Source organism: Nicotiana tabacum, chromosome 18 (genome assembly GCF_000715075.1).
Source record: "Nicotiana tabacum cultivar K326 chromosome 18, ASM71507v2, whole genome shotgun sequence".
In the NCBI taxonomy this organism is placed as follows: Eukaryota; Viridiplantae; Streptophyta; class Magnoliopsida; order Solanales; family Solanaceae; genus Nicotiana; species Nicotiana tabacum.
Genome location: NC_134097.1, coordinates 107,655,256 through 107,682,921, shown reverse-complemented (window position 1 = coordinate 107,682,921; position 27,666 = coordinate 107,655,256). Strand labels below are relative to the sequence as shown.

The window sequence follows — 27,666 nt, the reverse complement described above, 5'->3', positions numbered from 1 at the left end:
CAAGCTGATGAACAAGAATATGAGCTAAAGAGAAAGTGTTATATTGCTTTAATACGTGAGAAATACGTGAGAACAATGTGTGAATGTAAGGTCCCTACAAAATGATTAGAATACTCTTTATATAGTAGAAATCCTATCTGTGGTACAATTCTAATTACGGAAGTAAATCTCATGATTAACCTAAACAACTGCCCTTGATTTGATCTATTCCGGAATTTCTGCCACGATCTTCGACCGGTCATGGATATCTCGCTTTTCTGTTATTGCGCTCTCCTCGAAGTCTGCCCTATTTGGTTTCGATCGCCACTGGCCTAGATCTTGACGGGCACCTAGATTCTCGAACTCGGTACTTTGTCTTCGTGCTCTGGTTTGATCCTCTACGAAGCCGACCTTCGATGTAACTCCGTGGTCTCGATCAACTAGTAAAATCAGGTAGGTCCGATTTTAACCGTATACACATATGCTTTAAAATTCAATAATAATACATGTTACTTTCATACTCGAACATATCCCTCAAGATTCAGCAAGCTCTCCGAATTACAACATGAAGTAGAAACAACAATTGTATAAAGAAAAATCGGTGGAAGAAAAAGAAGTAATTTTTCCAAAATGTGTGTTGAATTTGTATTTTACCATTAGTTTCCATGTATCATTGCATTATTATTGGATTGTGGCAGTGAAATTTTGTTTAACTTTAAATTGAATATTTTGGTTGGTTTGATATTTTAAATATAAAACTTTCTAAATTTTCTTCTTAAAACGAGGACGTATATTTGTTCCGGTTTCATAAATGTCGTCTCTAGATCAAAAGTATCGTTGTTGTGGAGCCTACGATTTACTACAATAGTGCAATTAATGAATCTTAGATATCATTGACCACAGTTAAATAAACAGGATAGCCTTAATATAGACTAATTTAATAAGATAGTAGTCTTATTATAGACAATTATATTAATTTATTAAGAGTAGGGAAGGGAGCTAATGAAAAAGCTACTTATGTCTTTAAAGATAGCCACGTGAGGAACACGTGGCACACTCAGGTACTAATGGACTTGAAGGAAAAAAAATAGAGTTGTAGAATCAGCCATGAATATTTGCATCATGTATATATCACACCCTCAAATCCTACATCAGGTTGCTTTTTAGGACTATACATATTTGAGGTACTAATGGTTTAAAGAGAAAATGAACTAATGGGATGCTTTAGCCTAATTCTTTAAGAGACACCAACCTTCAGAGTTAGGAAGTGGTATTACTTGCATTTATAAAGTGGTATTTACTTGCATTTATAACTAGATTCGACCCAATCCTATCATTTTTGCTTAAATAGTAGTACTATTTGTGCTAGAAATATTAAATATATATAAATATTTAATCGTAAATCCAATAATTAAGATAACTTATAATTTTGTGACAAATTCAAAACTTATAAATTTCAACTTTGGTTTCATATATAATACCTAAAAGAGTTAAGAGCCCATTTGGGATTCTGGATTTGTTTCTCTTGCTACCTAAAAAGAGTTAAAGTCCATTTGGGATTCTTTACCCAATGAAATGATTTGTTTCTCTTGCTAGCTATTCTCCCCCCCTCTCCCCATTTTGGTTTTGAGAATTGCATTCTTTCAAAAGTACTTTCTATGTTTGGCTAATTAGTTTAAAATATATTTTTGAGAATTAATTAGTATTTGGCCAAACTTAAAAGAAAAAATGGAGAAAAATTACTTTTTTTTTGCTTTCCAAAATTGCTTCTGCAAAAACGCTTTTTTTTTCCAAAGCCAAACAACTCATTGCCAAAAGTGATTTTGACAAAAAAAAAGATAACAAGTTTGGCCAAACAAGCTATTAATCCACCTGACATATATCGGTCCCAAGAATTGTTTGTATAATTTTCCTTCTTTACCCATTTGGTTTTGAGTTGAGTATTCTTGATTTCACATTCTAGCTGCCTGGGTTTTCTTTCGCTTTTTCTCCCGGGCTTATAACACAGAAACACAAAGGTTACCTTGGTCTTATTTGTACGAGTCTATTGTTGTTGGGGGGCCATTTTTTTCTGGGTTCAATTCGACTGAATTCTGGTCCTCTCCACTATTTAGTTTTTTTTTTTTTTTTTGAGGAACTGATCACCGGTTATTTGCTCCAAGACTCTGTGGGCAGCTTATTCAGCTTAAATCATCAGGTAAAAGATCTAAAATGCGCAATTGGTTATGTTTAACATTTTTGGAGACCTTAGCTTTTAATATTTTAGCTTGAACTCGTTGTGTTTAGCTGCTTTTAAAATAAATAAATTATGTTGCTCCTTTCAATTGGATTATAAATTATGAAATTGGGGAAGATGTTGGTGTCTGGCCACACCTCGACTATTCCACATGCCCACATGCAAATGTGAAGAAATCACCTAGATTTTTTTTGCTTTAGCTAGTATTTGAACCTGAGACCTCCTGGTTCTCCTCCGATTTCATTTTGAGACTGAGATTTTGCTTTGCAGTCTCAACAAACTCAAACATTTTTTTAAGCGTTTGTTAATACTTGCTTACATGGAAATTTGACAGTGGAGCCAGCAATTGCGTAATGGTGGATTCCCCTTTTAAATTTTGTTCCTTATAAGCAAAATCATTCGAGTTTGTCTGATGCTGATTTTGGTGTTTAAATGATTGACAATGCTATTTGCGGTTTCTTGTTTAATGTTATGAGGTTTAAAAGTATGTTACTAGCGTTATGGTCAATATCATTTCCCTTGTCGTATTTCTGGGTCTCGACCAGTGAAAATTTCCTTGCAAATTTGAGATAATGATTTTCGTCCGTGTTTCCTCATTTTATTCCCAACAGCTGGTTGTCACCTTATTTCGTAGTTAAATGAGATAATTAGATCTTATGGGAATTCAAAAGTTTGGTCTATCTGTGTCTGCTAAATTCAGAATAAGTTATCCATGTTCCTCATTATTTATCTTTTCCTTTGTTGTTCTCCGAGAATCTATCCAAATCTTTCCTCTCAAAGTTGGCCATCTATTTATTGTCCCCCGCTTCTGATTGGACACTCAACTAGCTTTGTCATGGACGAGGTCACGCAATTTGGCACGTTGCTTTTATTTCTGCCTTGACTTCAATATTAACAACTTTATATCCCTTTCATTGGCCGTTACATACTGCACTTTAATTGTTCAACAGTTTTAGATATGTGTATGACAAGTGAATGCGTTGACAGGATGACTTCAAAAGTTGGCGTGGGTTCGCCATCTGTTGAAGAAGCTAGCGGTGGAGGAAATACCAGAGGAGGTGTCCCACTGAAAAAAGGTCCTTGGACTAAAGAAGAAGACGCGGTTTTGATGGATTACATCAGAAAACATGGGGAAGGGAATTGGAGTGCCGTCCAGAAGCACTCAGGACTTGCTCGTTGTGGGAAAAGTTGCCGTTTGCGCTGGGCAAATCACCTAAGACCAGATTTAAAGAAAGGTGCTTTAACTCCAGAGGAAGTGCGTCGCATAAATGAACTGCATGCTAAGATGGGAAACAAATGGGCACAAATAGCTGCTAAGGTTTGCATCATGCCTCTATCTCTTTTAGCAGCTACTTAGACAAATGATGTGAGATGATTAAATGCCAAGAATGCTATCTGATGTAAATTTATTTCCGAGGATATTGGTTAAACAGTTCAATATAACAATCTCCTTTGTTTAAATTACCATTTAACTCTTGATCCAAGTCCTTACCTGGTTACTGCAAATTATGCACGTAGACTATGGTATCATTTCTTGGTCAAAAGCAAGAAAGAATAACTCATACACAGGATTCATGGTCAGCCAAAAAAAAAAAAAACCAAGAATATGTCTATAATTGGTGCAATGCACTACGATATTGTCTATTGTGCTTGTAGAGTTCCAGTCTTTGGGTTTGGTGGATAGTTGTTTGAAAACCTTGTCTTTCTCTATTAACAGTTTGTAATCACTCTGGTCTTAAATGATTCCCCTTCTTTTCTGTTGGAGCTAACTTATATAAATAAATGTGGCTGATCTCTTACAATTTAAGGTTTTAGATGAAATGGTTCTCACAATTCAAGATGGTATTGAAGCAGAAAGATCATGGATTTGGTTTGCACTGTCACCTATAAATGTAGCTGGCCCAAGAAAAAAAATTAGGCCACTCATGAGGTGTTTTGTTGTGGAGTCAAAGTAATTAATAGTGTCTGTGCTCTAATAGTTCACGTTTTTAAATGAGGCAATTTGCACACGTCAATTGCTTTATAAGTTTCTGCTTCTGTTACATCAATTCTTTCTGGTACCGGATGCTTACCCACCTTAAATTTGTGCTGACTGCATTTCTGTGACAAAGTCATTCTAAGTTGGTAGTCACCACAACACCATCCAAATGGTTTTTGATACACCTAGATAAGTACTTATATGTGTGTGCGCGCGCGCGTGTCTGTGTAATTTAAATGTATATATGTATTTTTTCTGTACGTTTTGGGAAGAAGTGACTAATGTTGATTCCTTATGTTCATCTATTTATAAGTTTCTGCGTCTCTCCAAGTTTTCACCTTTGTATGCCTAAACCTTGAACATTGCAAGCTTTTTGGATTACATAGTCTTTTCTTTTTTCTGGGAACTTCTGCTTGTGACTATGCTATCTGAACTTCTATGTGTTGTTTTCCCTCTGTTGTTAGCTATTGGTGTGCCTCTGTTGTTAGTTATAGGGCAGTCCTTTTTTTATTTATAAATTTATAATTGGTGATCCACAATGATATTTGTATGCCCGAGTGCAGTCTGGTAAGACAATTTAAGTCTTCTTAACAATCAAATTTTCTTTTAGGACTCCTCTACTAGGACGGAGAGTAAAAGCTGTGCTTTTTGAAACCAGTCTGGATGAGTAGTCCTCTGGGTTGGATTGGGAATCAGAATTCTGTATGCCTAATAATTTACAAGAAAGTTGGTGACTCTTGGAATGGCATGATCCTGGCCTCCTTTTGATCTAAATCTTGCACCATCATTTTTAGGACAGCCTTCCACTAATCTTCTTTACACCCTATGCTAAGGGGAAGAAATCCCCCCCCCACCCCACCCCCCAAAAAAGGGGGGGGGAGCCCTCCTGCTCCTATTTCCTAATCAAGTTCTCAGATCTGAGATTTTTTAGACTCGATCATTGTCTAATATCCTTTTGTGATGAACTGCCAATACTGTTGTATCCTAATAGTAAATTATTAGAAAAAATTACAAGAAGAAAGAAGTTGGGAGTAAAGTGTAGACTTCAGGCAATCATCGTCTATGAATCTGGAACTTGTTAAGTAAGAGCTGTTGTTTGTTTCCATATGTTATGTTGGGTTTGCACCTTATTTGGATAGATACTATGTTTTACAAGTTGACTTTAAATAGTAGTAACAAGAAGTGCTCTACATGCAACAATGTTGTGAAGGGCGAAAAGCATCGAAATGACTAGTTTGAAAAGAAGAAAAGAAAGAAAAAGAAACAAGGAAAAGAAAGAGCTTTCCTGCGCAGGATGAAGATATTTGAAAAAGTTATCCTTCTTTAGTGGTTCAATCTAGCTGTTCACAATCAGAGGGCCTTTAGAGCCTTTTCTAGACTAGTGCAGCCTTTAGAGCTTAAGTAGCCTTGTGCATCCACTAGAATGTTGTGATGGCAGGTGCCGCTTTAGTTTAGTTATATATCCTATTTCTTAAAAGTTCTGTACATTTGCATGAGACATACCAGAAGCTGGCGGTTGCACCCTTACGTCTGAATGTAGGTCCGCCTCTAAATTTCAGCCTTGACATACTTTTATGTAATATTGTGATGTGGTTGGCAGGTTAATACCACCTTATAAAAAAAGGTTTACTTATGTTTACACTTACATTAGGTCCGGGTAGGAGTAGCAGTTAGATTTAGAGGACTACTTGTTTTAGTGAACTCTTAAGGACCCATTTGGCCATAGATTTTGCCAAAATAAACTTGGGCTTTATTTGGCAAACACAAGCAAAATCCAAATCCCAAAACCAGCTCAATAGCTGGTTTTGGGCTAAATCCCTAATAATACACATGTTTTTCCAAAATAAATTTGGGAAATATGTTTTGAAAACGTATGTCCAAACACATTTTCATCTTCAAATCAAATTTCACCCAAATCAAATTTTGGAATCTATGGCCAAACGCTAGCTTAAATTGCCTAAAAAGACAAAATGTTACCATTTTTGGAGATGGTCCGAATAGGGCAGACATAGAGGATTCATCCTTTTCTTTGTTGATATAGAGGTTCCATACAGTGGACACTGACTAGTTTGGGATTGAGACATAGGTGTTGGTTGGTTGGTTGTTAGTGCTCCCTTGGCCAGGACGGAATAAGTTCTGATTCAAATGAGTGGAGTAGCAGCCAATATCTTTTCCAGGCAAAAAGGAGAGAATGAAGTTACAGAATGATGATTCTCTTTGTTCCTTTTCTATCTTTTGTAATATCCTGGTCTGTTCTCCTTCATCTGAATGTTGCTTTGGCTGAACTCTTGCAGTATATATTATGCAGTAAAAAATGGTGACCTTATGCTTGGCAGAACTTGTATGCAAAGCATATTTGGATATAAATTTTTGTGGACTAAAAATGTGGACTCTCCTCTTTCTTTCAAGAGACTTAGTTTTGTAGCTTTCATTATTTCAGATGATACTTTCTAAACCTGATTTTCTGTGAACTTTCTCAATTGAGTGATTAGTGCTATATGACACATTCTTTAAAGTTGAATAACGGCTATTTATTAAATTTTTCATGGCTTTTCCATTTTTCCAGTTGCCAGGTCGCACAGATAATGAGATAAAGAACTACTGGAATACCAGAATAAAGAAACAACGGCGTGTAGGCTTGCAAATATATCCTCCGGATATTTGTTTCCAGGCATTTAGTGAGAACAAACAAAATAATGAGCTGGGAATTTTCTCCTCTGCAAATTCACATCCTGATTTCTTGCCTATTAACGATTTTGAGATTCCAACTGTGGAATTCAAAAAATTGGAACCTAGTCAGCAGCTGTATCCTTGGGCACTTGTTAATATTGCTGCTAGTAGCTTTTTTGATATTCCTGCAACTAGCCTGCTGGCTCAGGCTCTTAGTTCTTCTAATACTTGTTCTGGCCTCTCAACAATGCATCCATCCAAGCGTATACGAGGATCAGAATCTTGGTTCTTTGGTATGACTGATAATCTTTTTCAAGCTTGCCATCAATATCAAAATAATGGTTCTTTGTTTGCTCAATCCTTGGGGTTTTCCTCGTCATATACACATAATCTGACATCTGATAATCACCCATCATTCTCCGGTGAAATTCCTGGCAGCCATGCCCCTTTAAATGGCAACTCTTCTTCTTCAGAGCCCAAATGGGCTAAGAAGCTGGAGCTCCCTTCACTCCAAATTCAGATGGCAAATTGGGGTTCACCTTCCCCACTTCCTTCACTTGAGTCCTTCGATACTTTGATTCAATACCCTCCAAATGAGCATGCTGATTCGGGCAGTCTGTCACCTCGGAACAGTGGTCTATTGGACGCTGTACTTTATGAATCACAAACATCCAAAGCTTCAAAGCATAATTCACATCAGGAGACTTCTTGTGATGTAGTGGATGATTCATGTCCTGATCTCCAAGAGACACAGTGGGGAACTTACAGTAACCCAATCTCTCCTTTAGGACATTCTGCTGCATCAGTGTTGAGTGAATATACCCCTACGGAGGTTCATTGGATGAGCCCCCCAGTCAATAGCGATGGTGGCTGGTGAGAATGGTTATCGATTTGACTTATCAGAATTATCTGCAGAGTTGAACGTGTACAACTGTTTATGTCATTAGATTTCTCTATGATTTTGAATGATTCAAGGTTAAGCAGAAGAAGGTTGAGTTAGTTATCAAACCACCCGTTGTATTCCAGGATGGATTCGTGCTTTGCTCTCCTTGTCCCACAACAGAACAGGGGTAAGAACCATATGGAATTAAGATATGCTTTCGGGTCTGTTCTTTTTTTTTTTTTTTTAATGATTACAGCAGGGACTCCATCAAATGGTAAGTACCACATAATCTGGTTGTGGACTTGGTTCTTCTGCGGGATGCTGTGTCCACTGTCTAGTCAATAACCATTAACCTCAATGAGAGTACGGTACTTCTAATGTGCTACCAACACCATTTTGATAAAAATGTAATTTTCACAGCTGAAACGACTATACAAGACAATGTAATATTTTGCATCCAATGGAGTTGCATACCGTTTGTGGAAATCAACTGAAAACACGAATTCTTCTATGTTGCGTTATATTCTCGCTGTTCAATTCCACTGTGTTGATTAGGAATGCAAAGCACCTGTGACATTCACTTTTATGATTGTCTGAAGATCCGTTGTGGGTAGCATTGATCTTGTTAGTAATATACTGTTGTCATCTTCAGTACTGCCTGAGAGCCGGTTTCTGGAGACTATTATAACTCTGCCAATTCAGTCTTGTAGTACTAAATGAATCAAACAGGTTTGCACTGTTACTGTTGTTGCACAAACAGCCTTGTTTTAAGGGCTAAAAGCTTATATTCCTACATGTTAGTATATGTTATGCTACGTGAACTCGGTTATTTGCTAGGAGTACATGTAGTTGTGTTATTTTTTGGTGATTTTGAAAAATCTTTACGAAGAACCTTCACCACTGTCACACTCCATGTAACATAGCATATATGTGGAGAGAAGGGGTTGGGAAAAGTTTTGAGCATTACTATTCGAGAAAATAATCTTATTCTATTTTTTCTTAAGACGGTCTGTTGAAGTGAATTCATGAGAAGACTGGCCAAAAATTAAAATCAACGACAATCTTTTCTCCTAGTTAATTAGTATTGACTTTGATAGTTGAAATTCTTTTGTATTTTGAAAGCAAAAGTTTGAGACAGATCAGGCGAAGGTTCAATTCATTCGAGCAAAGAGCTAGTTTTGCCAATTAACCTTGAGGCAAAGACCAGTTCAGTCTAGATGAATTAATTTACTTTTAACATTCAGAGACTCAGAAATTACATGAGAAATGCCTGAACACATTAACCTTTACTAACAAATGTGCGAACACAATAATTTCAAAGATAACCAGAAAAAGTACAAACCGAATATATTCGTCTCCAGATAACTGAACTAAGTAGAACAGCAAACATTAAGGAACAATTTTTTTTTCTGGCCAATAATCACAAGATTAACTTTCTTCTTCTCTTTCCTGAACAATTTCTCCTCCCGCCCTGCGCAGCTTTTACAAAAAAGGGGGAAAAAAAGAAATGGAGTATAAGCTACTCAGAACAACAATAAAACCCATTAAATAGTAGATAAATATGCTTTTTCCAACACTATTACTTCTCCAAACAACTCTGGCTAGTAAAACCTTATAGTTCGTGCAAAAGCCTACTTATCAACCAAAAGAAGAAATATATGCAAACTCTTATATATCAGCATAACATCAAAGAGTAAGAAGTCCAGATCACAATCAAGAGGACCTTATAAAGTTCCCAGCCAGCTATCACAAGCCAAATTGCTTCCTCCAGTTCTTACGGAAGCTCTCACCTTTTAACTAGGCTGTTCATCAAGATTGCACAATGCGATAACATATGCTTGAAATACAAACAACACTATCCTTCAACTGGGAGGAATTACCTATTCATAGTAGCAATAGCAAGAGAATATGTATTTGTCACTGGTTATTATGAAGGTACAAACTGGCTATTTGTCACTTTTCAGGTTACCAGTATCACACAAGAGATGTTCATCAAATATCTTACAGACAACTAATGAACATTTACCTTTCTATTGCTAATGTTGTAATTTCCCAACATTTCCAGCACATCCCCTTCAATATACAATACAACAAATTTTAACAATTTCCTATTTCTAAAATCAGGTCCTTTGCCTAACCCTCCTTCCATTGGTATCACCACCGTCTGAAAGCTGGGCCCACACACTTTTGGACTTACCACCTCCACTGCTACAATCATCCTCACAACCAGCCACAGTTTTAAGAAGCTCTGACTGAAGAGACGGGCTATGTTCTTTAAGGTATTCGAACCCATCTGATTGCATGACAGCTGCAAAATATAACCAAGTAATATATGAGTGAAAACCTCTGGTGCAAGAGAAGTACAGAATACAACAGATGCAAATTTCAAAATATGGCAGTGGTCAAAGCCCGGCAACTTAATGACAGTCTTCAGCCATTAGATAGGCAAGGGAATGTGTAACAGCCGCATTCGTAGCAACATTAAAATTAATAGAAATCTCTTACTGGATAGCATAGCTTACCCTCTAAAAAGTTATAGACCTCAAGAAGTTATTTTCACATTTCTCTAGAAATTTCTGATCCTCTTAATCACTTTCAGATGTTTTACCAGAAAACTTATTTGCAAACAAAAGTCAAAATCTACTTTTACAAGAAGCGGGCTTCATAGTACCCACCAAGAGCACCAGAAATAGCACATGCCGATCTATGCTTTGCACCCAATTACACATCCTATCGGTTTTTTTTTTGGGGAGTGGGGGTGGTAGGGTGCATTATTCCTTCCTAAATAGTTTACGAAAGGCTACGACAAAGCCATTTAACATCCCTTCACACTCGAGCCAAAAAAGCTGCTTTGCTAAGTACCATTACTTTTTGCTTTAAAAGTGTATGGTCTTTTGATGGCTAAAGCTGTTTCAATATCAAGATGAAAAGTTGTTAGTTTCTGTACTCTTTGCATCTTCTTGGTGCCTTTTAATGAATTTAATTTAGATGAAAAGTTGTTAGTTTCTGTACTCTTTGCATCTTCTTGGTGCTTTTTAATGAATTTAAGTTACTTCATAAAAAAAAGTTGTTAGCTTCTGCTTCTATCTTCTTCTTCTTCCTTTTTTCTTTGATAAGGTAAAAAAAAAAAAAAACTGGAAATAGTTTCCAACTCCATCCTTACAAGAGGTTTGACTCCATAGTGCACCCTTTAGTGGCACCCCAAGTGCCAAAGCTGCTTGACGTGTGTATTTCTTGCCATCCGTACTATAAAATCCTTATTAAGCTCACCTGAGACATACTCAACATTCAAGCCAAAAGCTGGCTCTGCATGAGCACCACAGCTTACCCAGAGAGTTTTTAGAACCTTGTTGATAGAAAAAACATTTCGTTTTTGATTTACAGCAATTTTTCGGGAGGGGGCAGGGACGAGAGAACAATATACCCGTGCAGACGCATTTTAAATTATCATGTTCATCAGTTTCCGTAAAAGGTAGTTCCGGTTGTTAAAATTTTTGTATAAAAGATGGAACTCCAAGTACCAACCAAAACCACTTATTCACTGTATTGCAATTAGCTAAATAGGGACAAATTCTTTTTGTGAGTCTCCAGCAACTATTTACATGTATTGCAAAGCTATATATGATCTCATTCTTTTAGAGAGCCGTTAACAGCCATTACAATCATATTGTGCTCAAACAAATAGCACTCTCTCACTAAGTATCCAACAATTCTGTCAGAGTTTATGGTGGTTTTGCAATGAAGGAAATTTCTATTTTAGTTTATAGTTCACAATGTCCTAATTATTATACAATCATTCAGCAGATAACTTCTTTGATTTCAGCAGTTTGAAAAGTTCACAGGAAAGTTTACACTGTCCTCATTATTTACATTAATTTTGCAGATAAGTTGATCTTATATAGTTGTCACATATATAAGATTTAATTTTTTGAGAGTCATTAGTAGTCATTTAAAATCGCATTGATTTTAGTTTATAGAAACATTAAATGTCATCCCGAGTTTACGACTATTCAGCGGATAGCTAATTTAATTTCAGAAGGTCTGTGTTCGCACTACCCTCCCCAGACCCAACTTGTGGGAATTCACTTGGTTTGCTGTTGTTGTTGCTGCTCATTATATTACATCCATTCTGCAAATTAACTTTCTTGTCTGATCTTACATTGCACTCAGCTAATATGATCTGAATTATTTATCATTAGAAGTGATTTTGCAATTACAACACACTCAAGCTAATATAACTGTGTATCCTGATAAGAATGGACCTTGGGCCTAACTCAACCCCAAAAGCTAGCTTATGAGGTGAGGATTGCCCAAGACCATATAAGGAGACCAAAACACCCATTACCCACCGATGTGGGACACAACTCAACACCCCTCCCTCGCGCCCAGGCCTGCAACTGGAGCGTGGACAATATAAATAGGGGCCAACATCGGTAACAATAAATTGGGATGAGCATGGCTCTGATACCATGATAAGAATGGACCTTGAGCCTAACTCAACCCCAAAAGCTAGCTTATGAGGTGAGGATTGCCCAAGACCATATAAGGAGACCAAGACACCCATTACCCACTGATGTGGGACACAACTCAACACCCACCAATTCTGTTTTAACAGTTTATGATGGTTTGGTAGTTAGGAAATTTCTTCTTCGACACAAAGTCAACAATTTCCTTATTTACATACATTCTGAAGATAATTTATTTTTATTTCTCAAAATAGGTGTTGGACCCCATATGCACCCATTAATCTCGGTAAAAATATAACTAACCACTAGGCCTGAATATAGAGATGCACAAGAGTGGAACACCCAGAAACGTGAAGACAAATGCAAGGCAAGATATAGGTTTTATAGCAAAATCAGCTCACTTCCTTTGGTGCTTTTGGCAGGTGGAAATGACACAAGCAAGGCATGTTAGACGCTTAATATCCGAATTAGACCTTCGTGCTTTGTGGTTGGTAGATTGAGTTGGGGTTCATTCTTAAACAAGAAAAGAGATTCTAATCAAAATGGGAGCTTTTTCTTATCCCCTCTCCCAGGGAGCTCGCAGGTGCAATTTAAGGGGATGTAGTGACTGGTAAAAGTTAACTTGGTGTATTAACCCACAAAATCATCTATAATGGATTTGATGTCTGCATCAGCAAGTTAAGTGACAAGAGGGTCCATGCCAAAGTTCACAAGCTCAAGTCTATCTCTATTGTCCTAGCTCTGCCAGATGAGGATAGTGATCCACTTCATTCATTTCATTTTCCTGATAAGTCACTTCACTGGTTTCACTTTTGAGTTTTTTCCTCTTTTGCTTTGTCCTTGTGGATGTTCTGCCAATGTCAAAGTGACAAAAATGGGATTGGCTGGAGATCAGAAGTTCTTTTTATATGGTACTTGCTGGGACGTATGCAGAGGTATATAGCCGGGATAATTGCACCTTTGTTATATTTGCATGAAGGAAGGGAGTGGGGAAAGAAATAAGAGAGAAAGACAAAGAAAGAAGTCCTTTCACTGCTCAAAGAAAACAACTTAGAAACCAACAATTCTCGGAACAGAGTCAACTTGAAAGAGCTCTCTTATCTGACCTCAGGAGATGCAACTTTCAGTTTCCTCTGCTTTTCCATGAGAAGATAGAATTCCCTATCAACGAACAAAGACTAAGCCTTCCAACTGTAATTTTCTCTTTCTCCTCAATACTAGTTCAGTATAATTGTTTTTTTTTTATAAGAATAGTTCAGTATAATTGTTTCAGCTCGATTGCTATCTAAAGACACTAAGGCGGCCTTTGTTTTTATTAAGATTGAAATTTCTGAAACACCTAACGGTGTGACCTAGTAGTCAATGAAGTGGATGAAAACCTTAGAGGACCAGCATTCAAATCCCAGCGTAGACCAAAAAAAATCACTAGGTGATCCACGGGAAATGACTTGACATACAAAATCATACTATTGGATCCTTTTGTCATGAGTTACCAAGTATCCGCACATACGATCAGTCTAAAATGATGATCTACTTTGTGGAAATTATAGTGCCCAAGAATGAACAATAAGAGAGACAGAAGCAAAACATCGAAAAGCATTAGAAATTGTATCCGTGCCCACTACAGCTAGATTACACTACAGAGATAAAAGAAAAGAGATAGACAAGTGGATGGCAACAATATTTGACAAGGAATACTGACTGAAGTAGTGGTAGTCCTAAGTTGCACGGACTATTCGATTTTGGTGCCCCGTCCGGATACAGGACGGATACGTCTCGAATACGGTCAACTGACTTCGGACACTTTGACCGGAGTCCATCGATAAATTTGGGAGAAAAATTGAGATTTTGATTTCTCAAAATCAAAAATAAAACATATTTAGAACAATGAAAGAATAATGTCCATCTTGGAGAATGAAAGATTGAATTGTACAATATTCATGTAAGTTTTTCACAAAATATCTCTCAAAATTTACAATATTTTTATAGCTCTATTTTTTATTAGCCGAATCCCCGCACCCGTATCCATATCCGGATCCGGATCCGCATCCGCATCCCCGAATCTAAAAATTTAGATTTTTCCAAATCCGATACTCGGATCCGTCCCCGTCTCGGATACCCGAGTCCGAGCAACTTAGAGTGGTACAACAATGACAAACATGATAGGACTATGAAATGAGAAGATATAACAAACTATAACATTTATTTTTGTTCCAATCCAACCCATGTGGTGATGCAAAAGAATTGTTATTCCAAAAGCATGAGTTCTCTGCATAGAAGGGAACATGACGCAAATATAAAAAGCCTCGTACCAGCAAGATTTTCAGCAGCGAATCTTAGGCAAACTGCTTTGAGCTCAGTGGCATGGTAACGGTCTGCTAAAGCGAGTATTTGTGCAACAGAGTTGACAGAGATATCTTTGCAGAGATGAGACTCACACAACCTCCTGAGTCGTGTTAAATTATACCGATCAGCTGCTGATAGCAATTTTGCTGTCACAGTATCAGATATGCAGGGGGCAGAAGAAGAAGTACTAGTTGCTTCTAGCTCTTCTTCTACAAGAGCATCTTTGTATACAAAGTGCAGCATAACCTTGCACGAGAAGAAATAGAACATTCCAAAGAACAGCGAGTTAGAGCTCCATTTCTAGTTAGAAAGAGTTCAATCTATTTTGCCAAAAGCAAATGTTTTGTTGAAGAAGCAATTACAGCAAGAGAGACGGAGAATTATGATAATGATATTAAAAACAGATTTACATTGAGAAAACAAGAAGAAATAAAATTTCTAAGACGGAAATAGCCATAATATGATAAAAGTAAATGCTCACTTTGAAGACCTCAGGTTCCATATCTGTAACCACAATTTCCTGCTCATCAACATCCTGTCTATCAAAGTATTCAGAGCGGAATACAGGAGAACGAGCAGCCAATACCAACTTATGGGCATGAAACTTTTCACCAGCCACGTTGAAGACAATATCAGAGCCTTCCATATTTTCCAAAAGCATGCCAAAATGCGCTCCAATGTCAGGGTCTGGGACCTGAATTGTATGCAAGCTCGAACAGTCTATCGTAGAGCGCACAACTCCCACAGTGCAATTAATCTTCAAGCAGTCGTCCTTCAGATAATCTGAAGTCTCGAGCATTCCTCGTCTAAAAAACCGTTTGTATCCCCTACATATCAGACAGATAAGATAACAACTTCAGAGAAAGTCTTGAGTTGAAGTATAACAATTAAAGAGGAGAAAAGTTTGCTCAAGTAGTTATTCAAGATGCAATAAACAGGATTCTTCTATTTTCTTTTTTCTTCAAGTTCCTGCCACAATGGAAGATACCTCAAATACTTTTCACTCAAATAGATACCTCAGCCTGCAACAAATTTTCTTGATGATAAAGCCCCGAGTCAATTGAGAGCATTTGATTCCTAGCCCAAAAGGGAAGCACTTCTGTTTGCAACTAGCAATAGGGGGAAACGGTATGAGAAAGGAGTCCCGTACAAAGGGTATAAGAAAAAGTTTCCTACCTTATTTTAGGCAGGTTAGCGCGTATTTATTTGGGTGGAGGCATATGATCGATTACGCTAATTGGATAGGTTTAGCAGTAGAACCTTAGGTTTGGTCCATAAAGGACAAGGACTACTAGCAGCACAGATATGGCATCTTCCACTCTCTTTGTTCGAGTTACAAGGGTCACACCAAGGACGGAGAATGAGACAATCACCACTTGGGGTAAGAGGACTAGCAAGGAGAATAAGGCAATTTGGAGGACCGCATCATTACCTATTTTTATGATTGGATTCATGATACTGATTCTGGTTCTGACCGTAAATGAAAAGCAACAATAATTGACTTAACACAAACATGATTTCAATGTGGGGTCTATCTCTACCAACTCGACAACTAGCTTTTGGAGTGTTATTAAGGTTCTAACAAAATTCTGATGACTTGATCTTATTATAAGAACAGCCACAGTAGCTTTCAGTTAATCAATTCTATAATGCCTATGCCAGCCCCAAAAAATTTACTTTTCTTGGAAAGCAACGACTGCAGCATTGTGCTAGCTATCTTGGTGATCAACTTCAACCAATCTAACTATTCTTGTTTGCTTGAGTATCAAATTGGAGCTCAAAGATATCTTGAACATTTAACATGTATTTTATTTAATTCCTCATTTGCAATATCTTTGGAAGTAGTTTGGATAGTTTAAGTTGTAAGCACTGATGGTGTAAAAAAAATATTTTCACACAATCAAGTCATTTAAAATGCATTTGCACCCAAGGATGTGGCCTAGTGGTCAATGAAGTAGGTGATAACCACGAGGTCCCAGGTTCAAATCCTAGCGGAGGCAAAAAATACTAGGTGATTTCTTTCCATCTATCTAAGCCTTGGTGGACAAAGTTACCTAGTACGTGTTGCTGGAGGAAAGTGACATGTATCATGTGGAATTAGTTGAGGCGCGCACAAGCTAGTCTGAACACCATAGTTATAAAAAAAAAAGTATTTAAAATGCAGGTAACTCTATTTAAATGCATTACACTTGTCTGTGTATATAACTTAAATCAATTTGAATAAGGCAACACTATGTTCAAGAAATTGGCTAAATTACAAGAAACAACAAATTACCACATGCTGCCACGGTACTTCAAGGTGTAAGGCCCGCTCTCAAGAGACCGATCGAAATGACTGTGAACCTTATGCTTTCCTTTACCACTCTGATCAACCAGAGTCAACTCAAACAAAGCCCTAACATCCGTTCCTTCACTAGCCAAAGCAATAAACACCGAAACATACGCCGAATTATCCTCGGGGTTCTTCCCGTCCGGATAAAAGTAAATCGCCCACTGGTGACCACCGACGGTGAAAGTATCACTAGCGATGTGTTTTCCAACTCCCATCCCTTTAGCTAACGAATAACCTTGGATCACGAAACGGTGCGAGCCGTTAATTGTATCGGTCACGGATTTTGAGCTCGTCGGCGGTGATAATTCGCCGACAGTGTTCTTATCCGAAACGTGAGTGATCGTTGGCGGCTCCGACATTGCGAATTTCCCCTATTTTCCTGATGCTATAGTTGCAGAAAGGGGACTTGAACGGAATTTTTTCAAAAGAACTGGTGATAAATGGGAAAGAATGAATTTCGTTAGGGTTTTTCTTTTTGAGCTTACCCACAATTGAGGAGGAGACAAGAGTCCTAAACTTGGAATTCTGATCTTTTTTGGGGAGAAATTTTGAGCAAATGGAGATTGGAGTTATATTGTCCTGCCTTCTATTTATAGAAAGAATTTTTTTAGAAACCTGTTATCTGTTGATGGTGCCTCTATTCATGAAAATGATATTTTTGGAGTTCACTGTTTATCTTTAGAAATTTTTTGTAAGGATTTGTTGAGCTAATTTACCCTCATGGCTGGGCTGTGATTTACATTATCGCAAAAAAAATTTGGCTGTAAATAAATTTTGCAGGAACAGATAATATAAGTATTTAATAGATATACTTCAGGCACTAGAAATATTTGATCATGCTAGTGCTTTAGCTAACCATAAATTTAAAAGAAGAGTAATTCTTCTTATTTTTATTATTGTCCATTCTAAATTTCAAAATCGATAAAAAAAATAACTCAAATAATCATCCACTCAACTGCCTAAACTGGAAATAGACAAGGAATATGGAATGTTATGTCAGTTTGAGATCCTTTGCACGCAGACCAAGCAATAGTTTAGATGGTCCTTTTCTTTTTAGTTTTGGATCGGATAAATAGCTAGAGACTATATCTTTTTATCTATATCTATATTTATATTTATATCTATTTATATTATTATAAAAGTATGAATACAATATCGGTTTACAAAAATAATCTTAAAATATTAAACATAATAACTCATAATAAAAAAACATAACTGGAATTTTAAATATTTAGCCTTATAATCCTATTAGTTTTACGACATAATTGTTAGATTTCAGATAATAATATCTCTTAAGTTTGAACTTCTTAGCTATTTGCGATATTCTTTTCTACTTGTATTGAAATTTTAAAGCCAGTCCAATCTCACGAGGACAAGAACTTTTGCTTATGTTGAAATTCTAGAACCATTCCAATCCGAATAGGAGAAGAACAATTCGAAGCTTATGTTGTCTGTATATATAAAGGGTTTTCTTTAGTTTTAACAGGCAAAAGTGTTGTTGAGAATCTTTAAATCAGTTCCTACCATGTTTAAAATTCCAAAGTTATACCAACTATGAACAAGCAGTACCTATGAATGTTGGAATGTTAGTCTTTCTATAGCCAATAGGCAATTTAATTTCCCTCAACACGTGATTTTTCTTTCAAAGATTAGTCTTGTGCGGCATTTTCTTTGATGTTGTAACAACTATAGTGAATTTTGATTTATTCTATATCCTCTATTATGAAGTTATTCAATATTTTTGTTCCAAATCTGAATAAAGGACCCACTATAATTACATATACTTTTAGGAGTTAATTGAGCCACTCCGCCGTTATTTTTTGGGTATCTAGAATCCAATTTTCAAAGCATATATTAGGTAAGTTTTTACGTCTTTATGTTCTTTTTACCTTGTATTTAGTATTCACAATAATAATTATTTGTAACGATCCGACCGGCCGTTTTGAGCTTTTGCACTTCACTCGCCAGTTCTCGGACATGACTAGCCCCGTGTGATGTGTTATGACTTATGTAAATCGTCAGTTTTGGTTTTCAGGGTAATCAGAATGAATTTGGAAGAACAGTTCTCAGTTTGAAGCTTAAGATTTGAAAGGGTTGACCAAGTTTTGACTTGTTAGTATATGATCTCGGATTGGAATTTTATGATTTGGTTAGCTCCGTTAGGTGATTTGGGACTTAGGAGCATGATCAAAATGTATTTTGGAGGTCCGCGGAAGGTTTAGGCTTGAATTGGCGAAAATGGGATTTTTGGCGTTTTCCGGTTGATAGGTGAGATTTTGATATAGGGGTCGGAATGGAATTTCAGAAGTTGGAGTAGGTCCGTTGTATCATTTGTGTTGTGTGTGCAAAATTTCAGGTCATTCAGACAAGGTTTGATAGACTTTTTGATCGAATTCGGAATTCGGAAGTTTTTGGAATTCTTAGGCGTGAATTCGATGTGATTTTGGTGTTTTGATATTGTTTTGAGCATCCCAAAAGTTGCAACAAGTTTGAATGATGATATAAAATATGTTGACATGTTTGGTTGTGGTCCCGAGGGCCTCAGGTGAGGTTCGGGTGGTTAAACGGATCAAATTCTTATTTTGAAAATTGCAGATTTCTTCAGATCAGTGTTGCCGAGTTTTGCTCTTCGCGTTTGCGAGAGGGCTCTCGCGTTCGCGATGTTGGTCCCGCGTTCGTGAAGGTTGAATCTGATTGTGCATCGCGAACGCGTGGCATGGTTCGCATTGCGTAGAAGGGTGAAGTAGACTTGGGCACCAGACCCTAAAGCATCACGTTCACGACTGAAGAAATGCGTTCGCGTAGGCTGAGTTGAGTAAGGCATTGCGTTCGCGAGGGTGGTGTTCACGTTTGCGTAAGAGGAAATTTGAGCTGTGAATTATTTGTGTTTCGCGAACGTGAGGCTTTGACCACGTTCGCGAAGAAGGAATTTTTGGCCTGGGTAGAATGTTTAAATAGTCATGTTCGCGATTTTGGTCTATCTTTCACCATTTTTGAGCGATTTTGGAGCTTTTTGAGAAGGATTGAAGAGGGAATCAAAGGGAAACACTTGGAGGTAAGATTTTTGAACTCAATACTCGATCCTATGTTGATTCTTACTTGTTTAAACATTAAATTTGTGGGAATTAAAGCCTAAAATTGAGAAATTAGGGCTTGAAATTGGAAAGTGTAGATTGGGGATTTGAGGGGCTATTTAATGTCCGATTTTGATGTTCTTGGTATGTATGTACTTGTGAGAGGATAAAGATTCTATTGATGTATTTTTTTTATTGGATTCCGAGACGTGGGCCTGAGGGTCGGGTTTGGCCAATTTTGGGATTTTTGATATAAATTGGTTATTTTCAAGTGGGTTTTGTTCCCCTAGCATATTTTGATGGTATGAATCTGCTTTTGGCTAGATTTGGAGAATTCAGAGGCCGAGTTGAGAGGCAAAGGCATCGCAGGCTAGAGTTTGGACCGGATCGAGGTAAGTAATGATTGTAAATGTTTGTCCTGAGGGTATGAAACCTCGGATTTCACATCGTTATGCTACTTTGAGGTGACATACGCGCTAGATGACGAGCGTGGGGTCGTGCACCGTTGAGGATTGTGACTTAGTCCGTCCCGTATGACTGTTAAGTCGCGTATTTGATTAAAACTTGTTTGATATCATTGTGTTTTGGAAAGTATTATCATGTTTTGGGCTGAATGCCATATTTGGGCCTCGTGCCAACTGTTTTGGACCCTTAGGGGATTTTTACTACTATTCCTCACTGTTTTGACTTTATATTTGTACTCAGTCATGCTGTATTCTACTGTTTTCATAACTCAGCCATTTTTACTTCGTTTTTTATATTTTCAATGATATTTTGGGCTGAGCATCATGTTTTACTGTTGCCGAGTGGTTTGAGGGATTTCTGATTGAGTGAGGCCGAGGGCCTGTATTGTGAGGATATTATGGGACCGGGCTGCGCGCCGCAACAGTGTGGTACTGATTCATGACTATGAGGCCAAGGGCCTGATTTGTTATGCCACGAGGTGGCTTGCTATAAGGCTGAGTGCTTGTTTGATTATGCCACGAGATGGATTAATATTGCGCTTAGGCCGTAAAGGGCCCCTCCCGGAGTCTGTACACCCCAGTGAGCGCGAGTACCCAGTGTGAGTGATATGATGTAGCCCGAGGGGTTGTTATTGTTTTGTATTATTGTCTGAGGGGTTGTTCTTGATCCATGTTTTGCCCGATGGGCGGTTCTTAATTTATGTTATGCCCAAGGGGCTGATTACGAGTGATTGTGAGGTAGCCCGAGGGGCTGGTTCTGTTGATATTGTGCCTGAGGGGCTGGTTTTGTTGATATTGTGCCCGAGGGGCGGTTTATGGTACATGTTTTGCCCGAGGGTCTGTTTACGTTTCTATCATGTTTACTCACTGTTTTATCACTCGTTTGAAACTATTGAAAAATTATTTTAAAAGGTTTTACCGAAACTGAACATGATTTACGAAGTAAATGATTTTTGTACTGTGTTGGAAATATCATGCATTTGTTGTAGCATTTTGACGTGGTTTACGTGTTTTCTTACCGCTAAGCTTTCATTTACTTTTATTACTTACTGATTTGGCGTACTCACATTACTCCCTGCACCATGTGTGTAGATTCAGGTATTTCTGAACCCGGTAGCAAGTGTTAGTTGCTCAGTGGCAGAGTCATCGGAGTTAGCAAGGTAGCTGCCCGACGTTCGCAGCCCTGCTCTTCTCCCTCTTGTCTTCCTTAGATTGTTTTAGCATATTTTCAGACTCTTCATTGTGTTCAGACCTTAGTAGATGCTCGTGACTTGTGACACCCTGATGTCGGGCTTGTGTATTTTATTCCGCGCTGTTCATCTAGACTTTCAATATGAAATATCTCAGTAATTAAAGGCTTAAAAATGATTGTTATTGATTTAATGGTTAATTCGGGAGTTGAATCGGCTGGCCTAGTTTCACGATAGGCGCCATCATGACCGGGTCAGTTTTAGGGTCGTGACACTATTGTGTGTAGTATTGCAAATGATTTTATATTTGCATTGTACATGTTTCTACATTTATAATCCAAACATACCAAGAATATATAGTTTTGTTGCATTGATTCAAAGTCATCCTGCTTGGTGCCTTTTATTTTATTTTATTTTTTATTTTTCATCTCTTATTAAGCTTTAATTTGGTATTCGTCTGACTCTTGTGTGTGCCTTCCTCTTCTCTTCCAATTTTAAGTTGATGGGTTGTAAGTTTTAGAAACTAAACTTTTGGTTTTCTGGACCAGCGCTTCAAAACATATTTTAGCTTAGTTCTTATATTTTAATGGTGGCTATTTGCATTGGTTATTTATTTACAAACTTAAATTTACCTAAATTAGTTTGTTAATATACCTAAAAATTTACTTAGTGAATGAACAACAACTCATAATTTGCCCTGCATGGAAATAAGGAGGTGGGGCTTATGAGCGACAGTCCTTTTTTAACGTTGTTGATGCATAGTGATGTAAGTATGTGTCAAAATAACAAAAACAACACTGACCCAGTATATACACTTGCTTTTCTCCTACCCGTGTCAAAATAAAATAAACGAAAAACAAAACTAATGTTCATTATATTGGGGGTGAGGGGGGGGGGGGGAAGGTATACAATAATGCAAAAGAATTGATAAACCAAAGAAACAAACTAGAAACCCTCGAGCAAAATCGGATGTGACTTGTGAGATTGACAAGATCAAATCATACTTCTCTTTAATAAATAAACATGCAAATATTTTTGTGAATAGTAATATATATAATTTTGACTTCATATATAAAAGTAATGATTGTCATAATTCAATTTAACAATAGTATTTTATTGTAATCAATCTATTACCCAAGAGAGCAATGGAATAAAAGATTAAAAATTATAATCACGAAATGGAATGAAAAATTAAAGTAGTACATTGATCTCTATAAAATATATTAATAGAAGAAAAAAAAGGAGTCTTAGGATTACTTTGATAGAGAAAACAAGTTAGAGAACAATCTCTTTTTTATAGAGCCACTAAAAAAAGTATACGAGTCCGTATGAGAATCGATTTTAGTTGTTAGAAGCGTATAAAACTTCACATAGACACAAAAACTTAGTTGTTTTCAAAATACTAGATAAGTAAATATTTGTGTAAAGTCTTAAATATTGGAGTACAATTTTATCCAACATAGAATTATCTTATTTAATAAATAAGTTAACTTTTGAAGGTTATAAAAATCGATAATTTTTTAGAAAATCGAATACAAATAAAATAACAAAAATTGAATCAAATACAAATAAAATATAGTTTCTTGAAAACTATAATAGTAATGAAAATTTGGAGGTTATTCCCGGTTATTCTTTCACAAAACAGACTAAAGATTTACGTGTAAGGCACGCACATAGAAACTAGTATTGTTAAAAAGAAGAAACCCCATTTCAATTTGGTCATCACTAGAGTTCAAGATTATTAGAGAAGGGAAGAGAACCGACCAAACTAATGTTGTGTTCGATATAACCTAGGATGTTTGTGCCCGACTCCTTTATTTGGTTGTCCGGTTCTATTTGGTAATATGGATGCATCACAACCACGCATCAAATACATGATGGATTAAATCTCTACCGTTTGATGATTTTGATACTAGAACTTTCTTACACTCATGTGAATAACACGTGAGGGAATATAAGTAGTTAGGATAGGGATTTTCTGTTACAATTAGACAAATTAGAATAGGACAAGTGTAATTAGTATTTTTCCTTTTCTTTTTTCTGTGTACAAAGCAATGAATAAACACACAGAGAAATTTTTTCAAAGTTTCTACAGTCTCTTCTTCAATTTATTATATGGTATCATAACAAGAAGCTCGATCCAACAGTCGTTTCATCAATATCAAATTCATTCATGTTTTCCCAATAACGGAAAAGGCCTGAATCAACAATGACATCATCTGCAAAATCAAGCAATGCAGCTAAGGTAGTCACTTATGACATCAATCATTCCTATCATCTCAATAACTCTTATTCACCTGGTATGACTCTAGTCAACATTGTGTTTGATGGAAGAGGATATCCAGGATGGAGGAGATCTATCTTTATCAGCCAAGAAGAAGCTTGGTTTCATCAATGTAGCTTGCAAATCTCCAGATCTAAAGTTTGCTGAATATGAGCAATGGAGTTGTGTTAATGATATAGTCACATCTTGAATTTTGGATGCATTATCAAAGGACATTGTTGACTGTGTGATATACTCCAAGACAGCAAAGGAAGTCTGGGACAGTTTGAAGCAGATATTTGGCAAATCAAATGGTGCCAATTTATCACCTGCAAAAGGAACTATCAGGTCTAATACAAGGTAACCGTGACATTGCTGGATATTTTACTAAACTTAAATGACTGCGGGATGAAATGGATGCATTGGATGTAATCATATGTTGTTCATGTGTATGCGTGTATGGGAGAAAAACAAAATTGACTAAGTCTTTAGAAGATCAAAGGTTGATTCAATTCTTGGGTTTGAATGATGTGTATGCACAGGAAAGAGAAAATATTCTCATGATGAGTCCTTTGCCTAGTATGGATGGTGCATATTCACTTCTTTTGCAAGATGAAAACTTAAGAGAAGTTTATGCAAATGCACATTTCACCTCAGATTCTGCTTCTTTTATAGTTGCTGAACAGGGCAAGCAGCCTAATGCACAACTTTTAGCTGAGTTTGCAGCATTCATGGCCACATGACAGGGAAGGAATAATTAGAGGTTCAGAGTTCCGATGTCAATAGGGGGAATAACAACCCAAAAATTCAACAATTCAGCTCAAAAGGTTGCAAAACCACAACAAAAATTCAAAGGGAAGAAGAAGTACAATCCTAATGCTTCTTGTACCTATTGGAATAAGTGTTTCAATAAATTTGAAATAATGTATTTGATAAGTTAATGTATTTGATCAAAAAGCTCTTTCTTTTCCAAAGTGAATGAATGTGAATTCATTCTAGATTTACTACATACGTTTTGGCTTTAGCAAATATATTGTGATCTTTCAAATTCATGATCTTTATTAAATAATAAACTTGTCTTTCAAGAGTCTTTATCCTATAAATAGAGCTGATTTTCTTTGGAAAATATAAGCAATTCACAAATTACTTTTCCCATAAATTATTATAAGAGACATTGATCAAATGGTGAAATCATAGATTCAAGAATAGAAGAGCAACATTCTTGAATGCTACTTGTTGTGTGGTTTAGTTAAATTCCGGAGATAGAGTTGTCATTTATTCTTCCGTTTGCTCGTGGAAGAGACTCCAACTATCTTTAAAAAACGTTTTCTCTACGTGCCTCTAAGCCAATCAAGTTTTTTTTTTGTTTTCTAATATTGTAATAATCCTTGTTCTAACAATTTGAAGATAATTATCTCTATAACTACTACAACAATTTCGAGTGGTGTTCTATCTTTGCCAAATTCAAATTTTAAAATATTTGATGGCAAAGACTTTCCTAGATGGCATGGAAAGATGGAATTTTTTCTGCGGCGTTTGAAGTTAACATATGTTCTTGAAAAACCTTATCCCAATGTTCCTAATTCTGAGGTAGCAACTAATGAGGCTACTTCGGTTAGAGAATAAATTATTAAGTGGCAAGATGATGATTATTTATGCAAGAATTATATTCTTAGAGCAATGACCAACAAATATTATGATCAATATTCTGCCAAGTGCAAATCTGCCAAAGAACTTTGGGATACTCTTCAAACTATTTATTTGGTAGAAGAGGCAAGCTCAAAGAATTTTCTTGTTTTAAATTATATGAATTTTAAGATAATTGATGACAAGCAAATCATTGATCAAGTGCAAGAATTTCAGATTATAGCTAATAAAACTGCTATTTCTGGAATTAATCTTGATGATGCTATTATTTCAAAATTTCTCTGTCATGGAAAGGGTATAGAAGTAAACTCTTACATAAGAAGGACAATTTGACTCTTGAACAATTGTTGCAACATTTACAAATTAAACAAGAGATTAGAAATCGTGACAATAATATTTTCAAGGAACCTGTCATGAAAGATCATGTGGTTGAAGTGAAATCAATCAAAAGGGATACAAGAAATTTACAAAGGTAAAAAAAAGTAAAATTCAAGCAAGTGCAAATTCTAAGTCAAGTGAGTGTTATCACTATCATAAAATTGGTCATCATGCTCATGATTGTAAAATTCTTAAAGCTGAAAAGAAGAAAGGAAAAATCAACAACAATAGAAATGATGAATTTATAGCGATGGTCACTAAAGCATTTATAGCAGAAAATCAAGTCGAATGATGGATAGACACCGGTGCAACTCGTCACATATCAGGTGACCGAAATACTTTTAAGATCTATGAATTAATGGGGGACGATAAGGTCATGTATATGGGAAACTCGTCCTCTACTAAGGTTGCAGGAAAAAGAACTATTGAGTTGAAGTTTACTTCCGGAAAGATGGTCACGTTGAAAAATATATTGCATGTTCCTGATATTCGAAAGAACTTGGTGTCAGGTAAACTTCTTTTGAAGTATGGTTTTCAATTAATTTTTGAGTCAGATAAATTTATTTTATCTAAGAATTAGGGCTGCTTATCGGGCGGATTGGGTAACGGTTTGACTTATCGGCTATCGACTTTTAAATGTATTCATCCGCTAGCCGCCCGATAAGGTATTGGGCGGATTGGATCGGTTTAGCTCTTATCGGGCAGTTATCGGGTGATTTATCGGCCTAACAAAATTATCAATGATTCTAGGAATCCAGAAGTACTACCAGAAGAAGGAAAATAAGCAAAAAAATATAGACTTGACATGACTTTGGTTTAAAAAAGAAGACAAGAAATGGCTACTCTTTGCGCTTCTCTTCGACAACAGCTTCCTCTTGAAATCATTAAGGTTTGTGAAACGTGTGTTCTTTTTTTCTTTAGATTTCCCAACTTTCCCTCGATCGCAGAAATCGTATTGCACTAATTCTACAAGAGAAGCTAGGTCTAGTCTCATTAATTTCTCGGGGACAGATCTGCTGTTTCATCTAATTAATGTTCATAAAATATAAGCAATTTATGTATGTCATTTTTCTCCGGAAGTGATAGATAATGAATCAATTTCTTTTATCTTTGTTAGTGTTGTAATAAATCAGAAACTTTTTATTTAACTTCTACTTCCAGTTAAATTGAATATATTCCTATACTCCTATTTAGCAAAATTTGATCAATTCTATATTCCATTATTGGACTCATTATATATATATTCTTAACGGGTTAATGGATTATCCGTTAAGAAAATTGAATAATCCGCCCCCAAACCGATAAGTCGTTAATAAAAAAATTTCAATCTGTTCCCCGTCCGTTAAGCCGTGAAGCCGTTACCAGTAAGCCATTAAGCTTCTCTTCGGTTCGGTTTTCGGTTTCGGATCGATTTTGAACACTCCTACTAAGAATGGCATGTTTGTGGGAAAAAGGCTATGCTACAAATGGCATGTTCAAACTCAATATTGATAATGGAAATATTTTTGCTTATATTTTGAGTCTCTATATTTATGACATGAACATCTAGGTCACGTAAATTTTAGATCCATTCAACTTATAGTAAATTATGGATTAATAAAAAAATGTGAAAAAGAACATATTGCTAAGTGTCTTACTTATAGTAAGTGCAAGATAACAAAAAAGCCTTTTAAGATAGTTGTAAGAAAATCCAAACTTTTGGAATTAATCTATACTGATATTTGTGAGATGGATTGTTTGTCACGTAATGAAAAGAGATA

General features: G+C 36.4%; 2 protein-coding genes and 1 pseudogene across 3 annotated transcripts; 2 read left to right on the top strand and 1 right to left on the bottom strand.

Moving 5' to 3' along the window:
* The first annotated feature begins 1,544 nt into the window (after positions 1-1,544).
* Positions 1,545-8,257, top strand: LOC107779158 (transcription factor GAMYB-like). Of its 2 annotated transcripts, XM_016599515.2 has the most exons (3): positions 1,545-2,176; positions 3,203-3,533; positions 6,760-8,257. In XM_016599515.2, the coding sequence occupies exons 2-3, from the start codon at positions 3,204-3,206 to the stop codon at positions 7,738-7,740; spliced, it is 1,311 nt and encodes a 436-aa protein (XP_016455001.1). In that variant the 5' UTR covers positions 1,545-2,176; position 3,203; the 3' UTR covers positions 7,741-8,257. The 2 variants fall into 2 exon arrangements, with proteins under 2 accessions (XP_016455001.1, XP_016455000.1); XM_016599514.2 differs by lacking the exon at positions 1,545-2,176 and having other exon boundaries at positions 3,159-3,533.
* Positions 8,258-9,633: 1,376 nt separating this feature from the next.
* On the bottom strand, positions 9,634-17,608 carry LOC107779156 (BTB/POZ and MATH domain-containing protein 4-like; annotated as a pseudogene).
* A 6,219-nt stretch (positions 17,609-23,827) lies between these two features.
* LOC142172626 (uncharacterized) lies at positions 23,828-24,624 on the top strand. The gene is made up of 4 exons (XM_075236290.1): positions 23,828-23,863; positions 23,931-24,068; positions 24,114-24,241; positions 24,348-24,624. The coding sequence occupies exons 1-4, from the start codon at positions 23,828-23,830 to the stop codon at positions 24,622-24,624; spliced, it is 579 nt and encodes a 192-aa protein (XP_075092391.1).
* The last annotated feature ends 3,042 nt before the right edge of the window (positions 24,625-27,666 follow it).